This window comes from Synchytrium microbalum (assembly GCF_006535985.1).
Source record: "Synchytrium microbalum strain JEL517 chromosome Unknown SmJEL517_scf0024, whole genome shotgun sequence".
NCBI lineage: Eukaryota > Fungi > Chytridiomycota > Chytridiomycetes > Synchytriales > Synchytriaceae > Synchytrium > Synchytrium microbalum.
The window spans coordinates 283,026-299,739 of NW_022158373.1; the positions used below are offsets into that span (position 1 = coordinate 283,026).

A 16,714-nucleotide genomic window follows, 5' to 3' on the forward strand; every position below is an offset into this window, starting at 1 on the left:
TTAAACATCAATGTGTAATCGTTAAAACCACGACAAACAATGCAAGAAGCACCATTTGATGTCTTTGCTTGACGACAACTCTTACCGTCCTCTTTCGATAATACATAATATACTGCTTCGAATAACAAAACAGGTATACCGTATTAATGACTGAGACGATCCATAGAATAACTTCTAGTATAGACCACTGAAAAAAAACACGACAACCAAATTAGCATTAACACCAAATTAGATTAACCAAGTCCAAACACCCAAACATACTCCAACATGTGACGATTTAAAGACATACCCAGTAACTATAAGCTCTACGAGCAGTCTCTTTGGTATCAAATTCATCAAATCCGGCACCCATCCAGTTCATGACTCGCCACTCTTCAGAGTTGGTTTCAGCACGGATGATGACCACGAGGAGAAAGGCAATGTTGAGTACCACGACGAGGGGAACACTAAAGATATGAAGATATACATCAGTATGCATGAAATATTCCATTGCAATCATGTTCTGTAACGAGCTAAAGCAAAGAATTCACAAAAAACATACATTGAAGCTTCAATCAACGAATCGTATTCCAAGAGCCACCAATACTCTAATAACTCAAAGTATTTGGTCTCAAACCAGTCTCGAATTGTCTGCCGCTTGATCTTTGGAGCCATGGAGCTCAGGTTCTTCTCTTTGCTCCTTGAAGCTTTGACAGGAAGCTGCGTTGCATGGTTGGGAAGAGTGGTGAAAGAATAACGCGAAAGGCGCATACAGAAAACGAATAAATTCAGCAGAAGTGAATATATGCTATTGTTATATATACAACGTGCTCTCTACCATATCTCTTTATATATTGCTCCAAAAACATTAGGTCTCCTTTTTCAAACCAAACGCACATCCCTAAATCCAATCATTTTTGACGCTTGTTGTTGCTATGGTTTCCCCATAGTGCGTACTTATCTATGTAATCATCATCTGGTTGCTTGCGTTTCCAAGGGTTGTTGTCAGAGGCTGTGGAAGAATCATTCTGGCGTTGTCCCATAGAGGCTTCAAACCCAGCACCACTATACTCTCCTGATCTTCGTTGATGTGAATTGACTATGCGAGGACCATCTGCGAGACTTTCACCATCACCAAACCCAGATGGCTGTTGCTGCTGTTGTTGAGGTTGTTCGGAAAGTAATGCTGTCTGCTGTTGTTGCTGCATTGTCTGTTGCGCTGGCAGTGAGAGAGCTGTTCCATTGGTCGGTACACTATAAAAACTCGATCTCCCTGTTGTTTTTCTTGCAGGAGCCGACGTCCATAAGGAGGATAGGAGGTTGCTTGTGGACTCAGCAAATGAAGGTCTGTTTAGTGGATATTGACGCTGAGGCTCTCCAAATGGTTGCGATTGTTGTACCGATGTTGACTGCGTACTATTACCATTTGGTAAAGCTGTTGCTGACGTTGGGGATGGAGCTGTATATGGTGGAAGGCCTATGGTTGTTGTAGTGATGGTGGGAGCGACAGCAGGCAAGGTATTACTACTACAAATGGTAGGCACTGTGCTTGCTGGTGGAGCCGACACGCCCATCGTGTTAGAAGACAAATTCATTGATGAGGGCGATATCATACCATGTCCTCCATTCGAGTTTACATACGACATAAAGAGCTGTTGTAGTAGAGCTGTTTCCCTCGGAGATTGCATATTTACAGAGTTTGTTGTACCAGTTGTTTGATAGCTATTTAAAGTATTGGCTGTTCGAGCACTATCTATATTATTGGTGCTAGCACTGCTGCTACTGCTATTACTCCCACTTCCAGCTGCAGGTTCCATTGACTCACTACTTCCGCCTTGCAGCAGATTACTATTCAACGGTGCTGCTGCTGTTTGTGGTAGAGAAGTTGTAATGTTTGACACGGGTATAGTACTAGCAATGTTGACTGGAGCACTAAATTGTTGAAGCGACACATTCAATCCAGTTGATGTCGGACTTGGTTCTGCGGTCGAGGTTGCTGCTCCTACAGAGGATGTTGGCGATACGGCCTTAATGGTTCCACCAGAGGACAAGGCAGGCGATGCATCACCCGAAGCTGACTGAGTGGATAGTTGTCCAAACTTAGCTCCTGCAGGGTTACTGAGATCTATTGGCTTATTCTGAGTGGGGCTCATCTGATCACTTTGATTGGCATTGTGCATATTGATACTGTTTTGGCTCAAATTACTCAGACCTAGACTGCTTAAGTTGCCTTGGCTTGCAGGTCTCTGAAGTGGCACTGGACTATCTAGTGCTCCTGGATAATAAACACCAGCGATGTTTGGCGATACGCCTGATACTACTCGTCCACTACTTGTCGGAGTTGATGAATTACTATATGAAGTTACGGCGGGAGCAACACTATTCACGGGTGGTTGAGATGTAGCGTTTGTTGAAGGTGGTAGATTTGAAGAGACAGGTAGTGGGAATTGATTTCGTAGAGCACCGAATCCAGGTTGTTGATGTGCTATCTGCTGTGATATCTGCTGTTGTAGTGTTTGCTGTTGTTCTGACTGTTGCGGAAGCAAAGTTTTATGTTGTGGAATCTGCTGCTGTCGCTGTGGTTGTGATTGCTGTTGATATTGTTGAGGGAGAACCTGTTGTGTTGTAGCAGCAGGAAGACTCGATACTACAACCGGGGCCATGGGTCTTAGTGCAGGCACTCGTGTATAGTCAGGTTGTGATGCTAAAGCGGGTAATCGTGCAGATTCAGCCATAGTGGCCATAAAAGTATCAACCGAGACTGGTGGCGCTGGTCTAGGCGGACCTAAACGTATTATTGGAAAACTTGGATTTGACATGGAAGTTGCCATGGTAGTTGGCACGGTAGTTGGCACGGCAGTTGGCATAGGATTTGACATTACATTTGACATACGAGATGGTGGAGGGGCAGGACTCTCATCATCATCCTCCTCATCGTCGTCATCGTCACTGAATGTCAAATCAATAACTTCTACTGGACGTTTGGCTGGTACTACTGCTCGTGGTGGAGTCGATGCTGGCAAATGTGTTGGCATTTGTGGTCTGAAATTACCAGGAGCCATAGTAACAACCATTCCATTTACCCCATTCATAATTGGCCGTGGCATAACCATTCCATTCGCTCCACTCATTCGAATCATATTAAAGTTATTGATTCCATTGACAATTGGTCTTCCATTTGGACTACCCGAAGCACTGTTTGAGGCACTACCACCACCAGTAAAGATTGAAAATGGTCGTACATTGCTGCTATGATTATTACTATTTACACTGCTGCCCGCATGACTTCCACTACTGGTGTTTCGATTGGGAGGAGGCGGTGGATTCCCTTCATCGTCAGATTCAGAGTCAAGCATAATAGCTTCCAATGCTCGATCTTCACGTTTCGTGGGTACATCAGAAGAACTACTACGACCTCTATCAACTTCGGCCTTCAGAGCCCATACTCCATCAGGCTGCACTTCAACACTTTCAACATCAGCATTGGTCTTGTCTAAAATATCTTGAAAGAACCCATCACATATAAGCTGATCTGGGACCAAAACCCTTGCACAAACTGGGCAATTCCAAGTTGGAAGTGTCTCGTTCATGCTGAAAAAGGTGTCAGAGTCAAAGCACTGAACGTGCTTGCAGAGGGATGATCGAATAGGAGTTCTTATACGAAATCTGGACACGGCATCCTTCAGATTGACAACGTCTGCAGTTGCAATAACGTCGTCATCTTCGTGTCCTTGTGCCACACGTCCTATAGGTGGAGAAAAGATTGAGAGTTATCAAAAGATTCTCGAGCGGTGAAAAAAGCAGTATTTTGACTGTTAATATACTTGATTCGAGGACTTGTTCTTTCGTGGCAAAATGATTGTCCCTAATTCTCTTGGTAATCTCTTCTAGCGAGATCTTTCTGACCAGTTGGACCATTGCAATGTATCGCTAGAGGACATCAATGAAAAGTGTGGTTCAGTCCAGTAGTGTCACGATACCCAGAAGAGGGATTTCAAGTAGAAAATGAAAACTTATAAGTGAAGTGGCCCAAAATGCGCACATTTTTGAAAGACTAGAAGAACGCACCTTCTCTCCAGGCTTGTACCGTATTTCAACCTTGTTATAAACAGTCTGCCCCAAGTTCACCAATCTAGTAATATCAGCAGGAGTAGCTGTATTCAGCCTCTTCTTCATTCCAGTATGTTTGCCAGGTACTAATGTTGCATTACAATAAACCGATGAATCTGGCGGATACTCGATAGGGATTGAAGCTGTAGAAGGTTGATTTGCCATATGCAAAAAAGCAGGTGGAAGATCACACGGACCGACAAACAGATATAAGGCGTAATCGGGTGTAGGTTGAGCTAATGACCGTCTGATTCGTTCGGCCATTTCGTTACTGAGGACAAAATCAATACGAAACGGGTTCTGCAGGCTTCGTGTATCTTGCACCTTTGGCTGGCCGATACGTTCCACCAGATCGTAGAATGGAGAGACACGATATCTATACGCCTGATACATAGTAGCAGATGTTGGTGTAAGCTGTGCTTGTTGAAGTTGGAATCCAGGCATATGCATTCCTGGATGAGTGGGCTGCGGTCTTGACGGACCTGCACCTTGTGCGAATGCAACACCAGCGTTGGGTCTTACAGTCACAAAAAAAGTCAGCGTTAGCAATTCGACTCTTTGTCTTCCGCAGCATTGCATACAAAGTCACAAACCTTGGTTGAGGAGGAGCTTGAGCCCTTGCAACCAAAGAAAAAATGGAGTCAAAGTCAACAATTGATCTTTTGCCCTTCAAACCGATAAATTGAAAATTTACAAACCTTTGAGGGGGTCTCAAGAGCCCTGAAGCTTCATTCCGTATGCCTTCTAGTACGTTGAGATTATAGCGATGTGTGTCCACATAGACATGAAGTCGTTCAAGTAGTGCAGGTTTGTTGCCCGTTGTTTTGGTATTAATGTATCTGAGAAGGGTCCTTAGATGATCAACCTTCAAATCCGGGATTATACGATTCTTCAAGTTCTAATCCGAATAACGAGGAGTTGGGGTGTTTGAAAAGCCAACATCACAAAAATAAGTTTGCAAATCTCTCTCCGTTTACTTGATATATAGTCTCTGCCGGTGTACTCAGTTGAGGCGGCACTGGATACGACATATTTCATAAGCGCCTAAGCTTCAATTGATGGGACGTCGTCTTTTCAGTTCTATTGTTGCATTAGGCGAAAGTGTCAAGTGTCAGGAAAAACAAACGACATCTGAGCAAGGAACGAATAAGACAAAGTAATTGGAAACAAGGACAGTTCGCTTACACAGCATTAGGCCGGCTTCAGCGAGCAGCGGACTCCGTCAACTCAAAACCACAAGCCTGATTGAAGTCATCAAAGTTTCAGTTGAGTTAGTTGAGCAGCAAACAAACGACAGTGACCAGGGACAGTGATACGAGCCGGAAGGAACTACGAATTGCTAAAATGCGATAGTAACCAGATCGCGTCACAGGTGTCGACCTACGCGAGAAAAACGCGACCATCTACTGTACTCTATGTATTCATCACACAATGCTACAATGCAACGACAAGAGCTACCATCTATGCTACAGGCTCGTCGTTGTGACTTGCAATCCTTTCCACAGCGAGCTTACTCTGTTTCTCATAATCTGTACCTATTAGTATGAATGGCACGAGAAATAGTGACACACTCATCAGCCCAACAGCAAGACCGATCCACATTCCAAGCAAGCCCCATCCAAGACCAAATGCGAATCCAATCCCCACAGGAATACCAATCAGGTAATACCCAACGACATTAGCAAAAGCCGAGATCAATGGCCTACCTAGATTGATGAACAGCAGAGAGGAGATCAGAATGTGTAAATTGATGTAACTTAGATAATCATAATTTTGAATCAACAAACCTATTGCTCTCAGTAAGGAGACAGAGATCGCATTCAACCCATCACTAACTTGGAAGATTGCTACACATGGCAGAATCAAGGCCGTCATCGAGGCAACTTGCTCATCATTGTTGAAAACATAAGCCCACTGATGCCTCACCGCAAGGCAGAATGTACAATTCATGAATCCAAAGAATGCGGCGGCTAGTAGCGAGGCATATGCAGCAATTTTGGAACGAACAGGTTGTTTGCCTAACGAAATGTTTACAGTGAGTACCACTCCACCAAAAAACGAAAAGGAATGTTGACGCACCTGTACCGAGACAGTTCCCAACTCGCACTATGGTACCTGCACCGAGTCCCATGGGAATCATAAACAGTAATCTATTAATGAGTGATTGTGATCGCAAGTGAGCGATGAACCAAGAAGACTTCTCAGACACACAAAAAAACCGCGGCTGCACCAAATCCATTGCATCTCACCCTGCAGTATTCATCAATATCGACTGTGTAGCAAGAGACACCTCTCCAAACAAACCAGCAACAAGAGCGACAACTTCAAAGCACCACCATTCAGAAACTATCTGCACGAGACCACCAAATCCATAATACGCTTGTTGTTTCAAGAGCTTATAGTTGAGAGCTTCCTTCCATTGCCAACCACCCCAACAGCCTGATCCTTCTATACATGCAATGTAAAGTATCGACCAAACTGCAAGGAGAGAGTATGATGCACATGTTGCCATGGGAGATCCTATGAATCCAAAGTTGAATTTGAAGACAAGTAGCCATTGAAGGAGAAGGTTTAGCGGTGAGGCGATTCCATAGATTATGTATTGAGATCGTGATAGGCCTAGTAAGAAGGCAATATCTTGAGCTCAAACTCGAAAAGTCTTGGTTTAATTCTCTAAGACCAAGCTTGCCTTGACAAAGAAGAAACCTTCTGATGCATTCATTTGCAGAGTATGGGAATATCGAAGGAAGCATGATTAAGGTGAATTGGCCAGCAAGTTTGCACAATTCCGGATCTTGACCAAGAGCGAGTAATATTGGTTCAGTAAAGCACCTTTGGCAAAGTCAATTTAATAAGTTTTGCTAAACTGACTGAAAAAAAAGAACCACAAGGATTCTGTAATGGGTCTCACCAGAGAACTGAAATAGGTATTGTCAGCAATGCCATGAGAACGAGCCCACGTTGTAGGTGCTTGCCTACTGCTACAGGATCATCACTTCCAGTGAAAGCTTGCGGACACAGCGCATCTAGTCCCGTAGACATACCCTGTGATGAAAGTGAGTTAATGCATTCAAACCGCACATCAAACCACTAGATCATTGACTCACAACACCCCAGCTGTAGCCAGTGACATTACAATATACAAAAGACAATGAACCTGCTGCCATCTCCTGAGTTCCCAAATGACCCAACATAACAAAACCTGATCAGTTGCAATGAGAAGCATGAGACGGTGGTTCTAGATTTGGAATTGATGACAGACGGCTCACCAACAATTCCAAGAGACTGGTTCAAAAGATACGAAAAGGTTACTGGAAGACCCAGTTTTACCAACCACCCCATTTCGACTGCAATGTGCGAGAAGAATTTCCCATCTTTTAAATCGATATCAGTATCATCAGCTGCTAGGCCTTCATCTTCCACAGGTATAGAGCTGCCTAATAATGGTTGTCGTTCGCTTGCAGCACTTCCATCCGCGTAAGAGTTTGAATCAGTCATTGTGTTACGATTAGGACTTGAAGGGGGAGTCAGAGTTCCGTTACTAGTAGCAGCCATGGCCTATAAAGAGGTTGGACGGCTTGTGCAAGAGTTTAGTTGTCTTTCCTGTTCATGAAGCTGTCAAAAATGAGAATAGCGGTTTTGAGAGCTGCTAGTGACTGATCATTCGCGGAGACACAAGCAGCCTCACTTCAAACTTCGAGGTTTCGACGCGAATGATGATCTGCTCCTTATTTGACACGTTCAGGTCTGATTGCAGCTTAAAATCCTATATTTGTCGCGAGGAGATTCTACAACACAAACAGTCTATAATCCTTATCAAACAGCTTCGATTTATTTTGTGGCGAGCAGATTCTATAATACAAAGCAATCCTCATTCTTTCCACCATAACTAGGCTACAAGCTATTGCTAGCGTGTATAGCCTGTGTCAAGGACACAATAGTTTCAGATAGGCTCTTGATTTCACTGCCACTTGTACTGCGTTCAAGAGACATCCTCACGTCCTCCAACTTGGACCACAATGTCGACAGTAACCTATCCTTTGAGCCAACATCACTAGCAATTGATGCTCCAAGATTCGATGATACGGTCAAATTGGGATGTTGACGAGGTCGACTACTACTACCACCACCTGGTACAGCGATCGGAACACCAAGCGGTGCAAATGGCGTTGGATTTGTGACAGTGCTTACAGCTACACTTCCTGCGACAGATCGATTTATCGATGGTGCGGTGTTTCGTCGTTCTGGCTCCTCTCTTGCAGGAGATCCACCCATAATAGCTGATCCGAGTAGTTCTTCCGTATGTGTCATTACTCTACCATGATCTTGTTCCGCTCTCTCAGTTGTTTCGGTAATCGACCTATGAATCGGGCTGACACTGGGTGCTTCAGCTGCTATTGCGATATGGCCTGGGGAAGATAAGGGGACGGGGACAACTGGTGGTGGCAAGTCCTGCTCAGAGATGTATGAGCGTTCACATAAGACGCAATATTTATGTCTTTGGCGGTTTTGTACTAGTGGAATCTGTGACAAAAGGATGTACGAATGAGTCCAATAGGAACTTTAGTTAACTAATACGAGGACGTACTCCTGGGCAAGCTGGATTAGGACACTCGTCTTGAAGCATCGTCCACCCTTGTAAGAGTCTTTGCCCAAGAAGCCTAGTGGCTCTGTCGACCTGCTCACGTCTGGATCGACGTTCTTCGTCTGTAGGCATATTCGCCTCTACTACAGTATTGTTTGATTGTAGTCCATTCATGAGGTTTCCAGTTTCAGTCAGCCCCAAATCTTCATCGCCTATACTGCTATCATCGTTCACGCCAGTCATGGCATCCACCGCTGGTAGAATGTTCACGAGAGCATCCACAGATGCTTGTTGGATAGCGCCAGCTGGTGGCCAAGGATTTCGGGGATCATCACAGAGCTAAATGGAAAGAGAGCATAAGAAGACACAGCGGAAATGGTGCGAGATTGTGAGCTTTTAGCGAAATTTGAGCTTACGACACATATGTAGCGAGAACCATCCCGAGCTCTCATAGATGGCATACTACATCCATTTTGCCAATTCGATTTGCACTTGTCATCAGTTAGCACCCAACCTGATAATCGGCCGAATATTAGAATCCATAATCCATTTCGCCAATTTGATTTGAACTTGTCATCAGTTAGAACCCAACATGACAATTGGCCGAATGTTAGAATTCATAATGTAATGTTGGCTGAAGCTTCGCGTTTCTTCTCCAAAAGTGGTCCGTAAATATCTACCTTGTAATAAATAGTCTCCTATAAGCTTAATGCCTCGTTCCTGACGGTCTCCTGCGCTCATTGTCGTCGCTTCCAACGAATGAGGAAAACTCGATGAGTTCTTAGATTTTCGTGAGTTCAAACAAGGCTACTAGGAACTTACCAAAGTTAAAAGCCTATGTAAGTACACTTTGTGAATGATGTTATCCAGCAGCTTTTGCTGAAGTTGGTCTTTTATGCTGCCTTTCTGAGCGTGAAATGGTTTTGTTCAAGTTTGCGAATGTTGTCGAATGTTGTTAGCCAAGGGCAATTCCAATGTTGTTGGTGAATTCTTTCATTTTTAAACCTTTAAATTCGTTTATATCCTCACTCAACGATTCTTACTCTTGTTAGAGCAAATAATATATCGACATCTGAAATACAACGACATGGGGAACCAAGTCCCTTACCGAGGTACTGGCTTGATTCAAAAGCAATAGGGATCTTTTACATGGAAGCTTGGAGATAGTTCGTATATCTGAGACGATGATTTACGTGAGTTCAAGTTGATCCATAATATTGCTATGTTCCGGCTCCATAGATTGTAGTAATTCGTTTTGTTCCAATCAACAGCATTGTTAGCAAGAGCTGGAGATAGAGGTCGTTCCGCGAAAGCTGGATAGCAGGCCATTCATTACTCTGCAATAAGCATCTGGAAACGTATGTCCCATGTTATTTCATTCGAGTCGTCTGAAAACTTCTTGCTCAGACTCTGTTTGTCTTTAAATTCTTTTAGAATGTCGATTATTGGGGCTCTAGAATCGCCAAAGCAAACTACATCGTTTACATGGACCATTGAAAAATTCCTTCAGCTGTCTACGACTTTCTACTATATGGGTCTTCACAACCAACATTCATGACATTTGGGAAAAATGCTTTGCTCAACTCTGCACATGTAAATTTGTAGTCTCCGACACTTGGATTCCCAAACATCCCCCTACGACTCATACTCTATCCTCACGGAAATACCGAACCAAACTGCATCTCGGCATGTACGTGTTCGCATCGTTTTGCTGGCCTTGTTGGATTTAGATTTGTGACATTACTCACACATACAAACGCATCATAGTTCACCAATCAGTCTTGCATGAACAGAACGAGATGGATGACCCTATTGACGTCAAATTCGCAGTCCCTATGAAGGATCAGAGTAGAACAAAGGATGATGTACGTTTGACCCTGCAGCACACTACCCTTTCGAGACTCGGTTGACTGGGCTGGCAGAGGCTGTATTTGCTTGGATTCCCACTCAGGCATTAGCTCAAACTGATCATTCGTTTTCGCTAGAATTCACCTCTGTGGATGCAGCCAGGAAATCCTTGAAAGACGATTGTTTGATATTTGAAGTCGCTTGATACACTGACGTTAAACCCACACAAAAGCAAGTCTCCCAACCATTGCTTGCCAACCTACACAACGACGTCGACTTGTCAGATATTGATATTCAAACATAAAGATACACCACTCGACCGCTTGTGTCTAGGCCATGTTGGCATTCATTTATGATAAATAACCCTCTGAATGGATACCATCAAGCCCCGAACAAGCTTATAGTAGTCTGATGCTCAACGAATCAGACTACTATGACTTGTAAGGGCTCTATCAGGCTATTGTAGAGGGAATAGTACGTAAGGCAGGATCTGTATTGACAATTTTGAGTTTGAGTGATTCGTGTGTCAGGGACGATTACTCTCTCAAGAAGGCTGCCTTGAAATATATCCTCGATACAAAGAATAGGGACAACATTGTCAAGTCTGTGGTATTTGGTATCCAAAGACTGGGCTCGAGAACAAAGGAATCTGCCTGTGGTCGCCGAGCTTCTTGAAAAGTTGATGATGCCCTCTTGCTAAAGGTATGTAAAAAAAACGAATGGAAGGTGACGTGTAAGATGTGAGTGCTGGACGTTTTATAGAATAACTGGATTACTTTTCATGTATTTGCAGGCCGTAAATGAGCTAAACCTTATTGCAAAATGTATTCATGTATCATTATCAAAGAGTGAGGACTTCATACCAAGATGCTGCTGGTTTGTGATATCTCAAGATGGGTAACTCGTCGAGACATTCCCAAGCGTAACGAAACTGCAATAAAACACACAAAAATATTGAATTGCAGGACAGAAGTTATGTTATTACTCTACACGTGCAAAACGGTGAAAACGTTTGAAGATAAGATGATATGGCAATCGTTCGCGCAAGCTTTCAGTTCCCAAGCCGATGCGGTAGAGATGATGAGCTGATAATTTCTGCATAGCTACTTTACGTTCACATTGACGCTCTGGTCTCTTCTAGTGCATTCCTTTTCCTGCATTCTTCACACACACCGCCAAACACCCAAAATTTAAAATCGTAGAAGAGTCCAAACGAGACTGATAACGAATCCTCACGATACGTAGCTCTCTGTTATCCCATACAATATGGTATACTACATCGTCTATCAGAATAGTCGCTACAGGCCTCAAATTCATCATGCAGAGTTAGCATTTTCCAGAGCAATGGAACGGCACCGAACTCTGATGCGTCTAATGCAGATCCACTCTGCTACTATATTTCCATTTGCTGGTATGTACATATACATTGTTTGCTTGTTGCTAGTACATCAAAAGCAAGGTTTTCCATCACATTCCTTCTTACACACATGATTAATCACCATATTGTAAACTCAACAACTAGCTCCCGTATTTGAACCTCCCAAAGTAGGAGCCACTCATTCGGTATCGGTGCCTATAGAAGTCATTGAAAAGCACAAGAGTATCGTCGCTAGTGCTGCAAAAGCTGCTAAAGATGCTGCTACTTCGACCGATTTGGGCAAAGTTGCGTCAATTCCATCCATAAATTCTGGACTTGCTGAAAGTGTAAAGCAGGTAGCTGCTACTCCAGTCATTGAAGAGGTCGTTGAACCAATAGTACAGCAAATCGCTAGTACGGTTGCTCCAGTCGCTCAAGTTGCTCAAGATGTGCAGCAACAAGCTACTATGGCATCGGCAATTCCTGCTGCTGACAGTGTCGCTGAACAGGTTGCGGTTGCCACAAAGTCGGCCACGGTGAGGTTTGATTTGTTGTGTATTAGTGTCTGATGGTTTGACCTAACTCTACATCTACAACAAATAGCTTGTTGGAACCTTGACTTCTTTGATCAAAGCTCCTTTTACCGCTCTATCATCCACTTTGAGTGCTGTTACCGCTGTTGTGTCGAATCCCTATGTTGAAATTGGTAAGAGGCTATGTTGAAAAAATTTCATTGCTCGTTGCGCTGCATTAAGCTAACATACGCCAAATATATAGCTCTGGTCGGGGCGACTCTATACCTCATATACGTAGCCTCCACGACACCATCTTTCTCTGAAACCAGCCCATCCGAAAGTCTTAAAGCCATACACCAGCAACTCGCACAAAACTCAACCGCATTGGTCGGCGAGAGTCAAAACGTCCTCGACGAATTGACCCGCGTCCAATCCCTCGTCAACGAAGTCCTCGACCAAACTCAGGGCGATAACTTTGACAAAGTCGCTGACCTAGCTCGACAAATCGAACAGGAGAAACGAGCAGTGGCAACCGCTCATGCAGAACTAGAACGCTTTGCTGAGAATGCTACTCGTCTAGCTGCTAGTCACGCGGATCCACAACGAGCCGGGCCAGAAATCACGGATCTGACTCAGCAATATGATATTCTTGAGGCCTCTATAGCATCCTTGTCGAAATCACAGAGTGACCATATGACTGAAAGTCACGTACTCGTTGGACGACATGAAGGGCTGGCAGAAGAAGCTGGCGGCAGTAACAGTAGTAATCCCATAGCAGCCGAATCAGACCTCATAGTCGCAGACTTGACTCAACAAAACCAAATCCTATTAAACCGTATACGTGTCATGGATGTTGAATTGGACTCCTTGAGGGATCTCTTTGCATCTATGAGTCAACCGATAACTGCTGCTCCATCTGTAGCAACAGACGATGACCAAGGCATCGAATCTAGTATAGTGCATGTCGATAAGGAGGATGCACGCAGTGAGGTTGCCATGTCGTCACTCACGGACTCGACTACTTCGGGATCTAGTATTGGAGATGGTGCGAGTGTTGTTTTGATGAGCCAAAGTGAGCAAATAGGACATGAGGATAGTGGTGATAGTATTATAGCACCAGTTGAAGTAGTAGAGGCTTCTTCTGATGAAGCGGTAACACAAACTTCAAGTGAATCAGTAGCAGCAGCTCCCATTGAAGCAGTAGAAGTAGCACCAACTCCAAGTGAAACCGTGGATGCTTCTCATGAGCTAGTTGAAGCTTCTCATGAAGCAGTAGAAGTTGCTCCACAAGTAGAACAGACTCACAGTGTAGTTGAACAGATCGCCCAAACTGCCGAGTCTCCACGACCGGTAGTAGCTGCTATAGATACAGCCAATGTAGCTTCACCATCTCATGAAGCCAGTCAACCAGAAACAGGGAATCTATCATCTGAAGAATCTCACGATAGTGATAAATCTGAATGGGATATAATCTCGGCGGAATCTGAACATGAGGACGAAGTGATTGCAACCACAAAGGCGTGATTGATTAGTAGTTTGACGTTTTTGGCGTTTTTTATTGTAAAACTTGTGTGCTTTTCGAAGTCTCTAAATATAAACATATTTCTTTTGACACTCAAAATCGAAGATGATGTTCTTGTTGACAAAGTAGAAACCCTCCACCAAGCTGGTACAAGAGCAACCGAGCCAAGTGACCCATAACGGATCGGCACTCGCTGACCCACGAAAACAACTGAAATTGCATTCGCTCTTTATTGTAGCGTCTAATTGAAATCAAAATCCCGCGAATGCGTCTAGGAAACCAAAACCCTCAAATCTAAAAACAACGACGTCATAGGCAACTTATTGACTATAGCGGTTTGCCAGACTGTTTCACTGGTTCACCAACGTCTTGCACTGAACCACCACTATATACAGTGGAGCCACTTCCTCTCGCAAGAAGGAGCCTTTCCAATAATTATTGGACGACTAAATCAACGCTTGGCAAGAAGGTACTGAGATGTAGGCATGATGGGGACAACTCATGCTCCTGGCCCATGATTTTCTGCTGTTACCGTCAGACAGCGATGATGGGGCACGTCGATTGTGTTTAGGCCGTAGCACCCACATACACCTTGTGGAATGGATCAAAGTATGCCAATCACTTTGCTCATGATGTTGGTTGTGGTCGGCCGTGTAGCGAGTACTTGGAGTGGAGACCAAAAGTCCAACTTGCCCTTTGGCGTGGTGAACATCATGGGCTGTAGCAGCCTGACGATGGGACCTTTGCCACCGTATCACGGACTTAATGAGACTGGGAGGAGTGTCAGTGGAGCATATGAGGTGGTGAGCTAGCGTTTTGAAAACGTTGCAAATGTTTGATGTTGATGTTGAAGTAAGAAGGCGAAGCAGTGAATACATAGCAGGTAGCGGAGAGCCATTAGCTAGTACGACTGCCGATAGCAGATGCAAGCAGTACGTGTGTCTACTATGGATGTAGTGGACGAGATAGATGAGCAATGTTGCAAAGTGAGGGATGCCGCAAAGTGTTGATTGACGGAAGCGTCCCAGAGAGAGGCAGACGGGAATACTCATACCTGTATAGTAGTGTATGCGATGTACCCTGCCTGAGGGTCCTTGGCACTCGATACAGCTTGGCTAATTTGTTTGAACGAAGGATGAGCGAAATTGGGTATCGAGCACTATCGAGCAGACACACACAGGGTGATCCTATACTATGGGAATAGAGTAGGACGTGAAAAATAATGCGCAGAGTAATATTCCTGCCTAATACTGGTACTTCATATCATATCACCTGTTGAGTTTCGAAGCATCCAGGAGGGGAATTACAAGTCTTGGAACGTGAAGTAACAAGTAAAAGTCCCTATAGCAGCCGAGGGATGAAGATCTAGAGCTTTCGCGTCGCGCATCTGAAAGCCGCTATAACTATCTAGCTATTTCTTCACCTCTTCATTCCTTCGCAACATTGCAAAACACTAGCCTCCTTACAAACAAGCACTCAGACAAGCAAAAAACATTATCAAGTAGCACATCATGGTAAACACTCATCATTCTAGTCCATTCATTCGTTCGTTCTTTCACTAACAACCTTCACTTGCTCCTCAATGTCAATTCCAAAATGTCGACCAGGCTCGAAATCAGTAAGAAGCCCTACAAAGTGTCGATACTACATACATTAATTCATATCTGACACTCATAAAATGATAGAGAAAAGGCACAGTCTATGCTCTTTCGGTTTCGAGAAGCACAAGCCGATGAATTGGGAGGTTATAAAAAGAATGCAAAACGTCCTTACTTGATATCCGAAGTCGCCACCCTCGCTGAATGCGGCACCTGGAGATCGGAGGTCCTCCGTGAAATATCAAAAAAGGTCTCCAAAATACAGGATCGTACGTAGTTATTGGTCTTGGTTTGTTGTAACAACTGACAACGAGCTCATTAACCTTCACATGTAGCCGGATTGAATGACTTCCAGATACGAGATCTGAATGATGAAATCAACAAGCTGCTGAGAGAAAAGAACAGATGGGAGAATCGCATCGTCGAGTTGGGAGGGCCAAATTATAGGGTACGTTTGTTGGATTGACTATGCCATACACTATCAACCAGGGTGCTCAATTCTTAATGTATTTATTAGCGGCATGGTGGACGTGTATTTGATTCAGATGGAAAGGAGGTTCCTGGAAATCGTGGTTACAAGTAAGTACTAAACCACAACAACAAAGCAAAGATTCAAATGATTATATGCTCACCTCGCCCATTCCCACTCATCTAGATACTTTGGACGAGCTAAGGATTTACCAGGAGTGCGAGAGCTCTTTGCAGAAGATCGTAAGAATGTCAAGATCGTCCATTTATACTATCATCCCAACCCTCAAACACACCCACGTTTGATTATAGCACAAGATGATGCCAAACGCACACGGCAAGACCTATACAAGTACATTGATGCAGATTACTATGGATATCGTGATGAAGATGATGGTGTTTTGCTAGAGTATGAAAAGAAGGTGCAAAAAAGAAGTACGTCTGGAATGGAATGCTCGTTCACCTTTTGTGCTTTCTCGAATAACTTACATTCGTCTGGCATAGTGCGATTGAGAGATACTTCAAATAATGCAGATGTCGAAAATACAGAAGAGGAGACCATCACCGAAGACGAACAAGAAGAACCAGCACTTGTTTCGCATGCATCATCCGTTCCGACACAAAAGGATGTGGAGGATTGGATTCTGAGAAGGAAGAAACAGGAACTTGTGGATCGATATTTGAAGTAGAAAGCACTACACTTTGTTTTGTATCATACATATATACGAGAGA

The 16,714-nt window shown here is 43.9% G+C and overlaps 4 protein-coding genes across 4 annotated transcripts; 1 reads left to right on the forward strand and 3 right to left on the reverse strand.

Moving 5' to 3' along the window:
- Positions 1-890: 890 nt before the first annotated feature.
- SmJEL517_g04030 (uncharacterized protein) lies at positions 891-5,120 on the reverse strand (the record flags this gene model as incomplete). The annotated part of the gene is made up of 6 exons (XM_031169958.1): positions 891-3,724; positions 3,804-3,909; positions 4,048-4,606; positions 4,683-4,706; positions 4,788-4,987; positions 5,067-5,120. The coding sequence occupies 6 exons, from the start codon at positions 5,118-5,120 to the stop codon at positions 891-893; spliced, it is 3,777 nt and encodes a 1,258-aa protein (XP_031024080.1).
- Positions 5,121-5,550: 430 nt separating this feature from the next.
- Positions 5,551-7,644, reverse strand: SmJEL517_g04031 (uncharacterized protein; the record flags this gene model as incomplete). Its single annotated transcript, XM_031169959.1, has 8 exons — positions 5,551-5,795; positions 5,877-6,107; positions 6,169-6,239; positions 6,339-6,708; positions 7,001-7,007; positions 7,069-7,134; positions 7,197-7,291; positions 7,359-7,644. 8 exons carry the CDS (start codon positions 7,642-7,644, stop codon positions 5,551-5,553), a joined length of 1,371 nt encoding a protein of 456 aa, XP_031024081.1.
- A 339-nt stretch (positions 7,645-7,983) lies between these two features.
- SmJEL517_g04032 (uncharacterized protein) lies at positions 7,984-9,415 on the reverse strand (the record flags this gene model as incomplete). The annotated part of the gene is made up of 4 exons (XM_031169960.1): positions 7,984-8,613; positions 8,678-9,013; positions 9,091-9,188; positions 9,355-9,415. The coding sequence occupies 4 exons, from the start codon at positions 9,413-9,415 to the stop codon at positions 7,984-7,986; spliced, it is 1,125 nt and encodes a 374-aa protein (XP_031024078.1).
- A 6,097-nt stretch (positions 9,416-15,512) lies between these two features.
- On the forward strand, positions 15,513-16,671 carry SmJEL517_g04033 (uncharacterized protein; the record flags this gene model as incomplete). Its single annotated transcript, XM_031169961.1, has 6 exons — positions 15,513-15,534; positions 15,604-15,783; positions 15,850-15,962; positions 16,032-16,093; positions 16,170-16,417; positions 16,487-16,671. The coding sequence occupies 6 exons, from the start codon at positions 15,513-15,515 to the stop codon at positions 16,669-16,671; spliced, it is 810 nt and encodes a 269-aa protein (XP_031024079.1).
- Between the last annotated feature and the right edge of the window lie 43 nt (positions 16,672-16,714).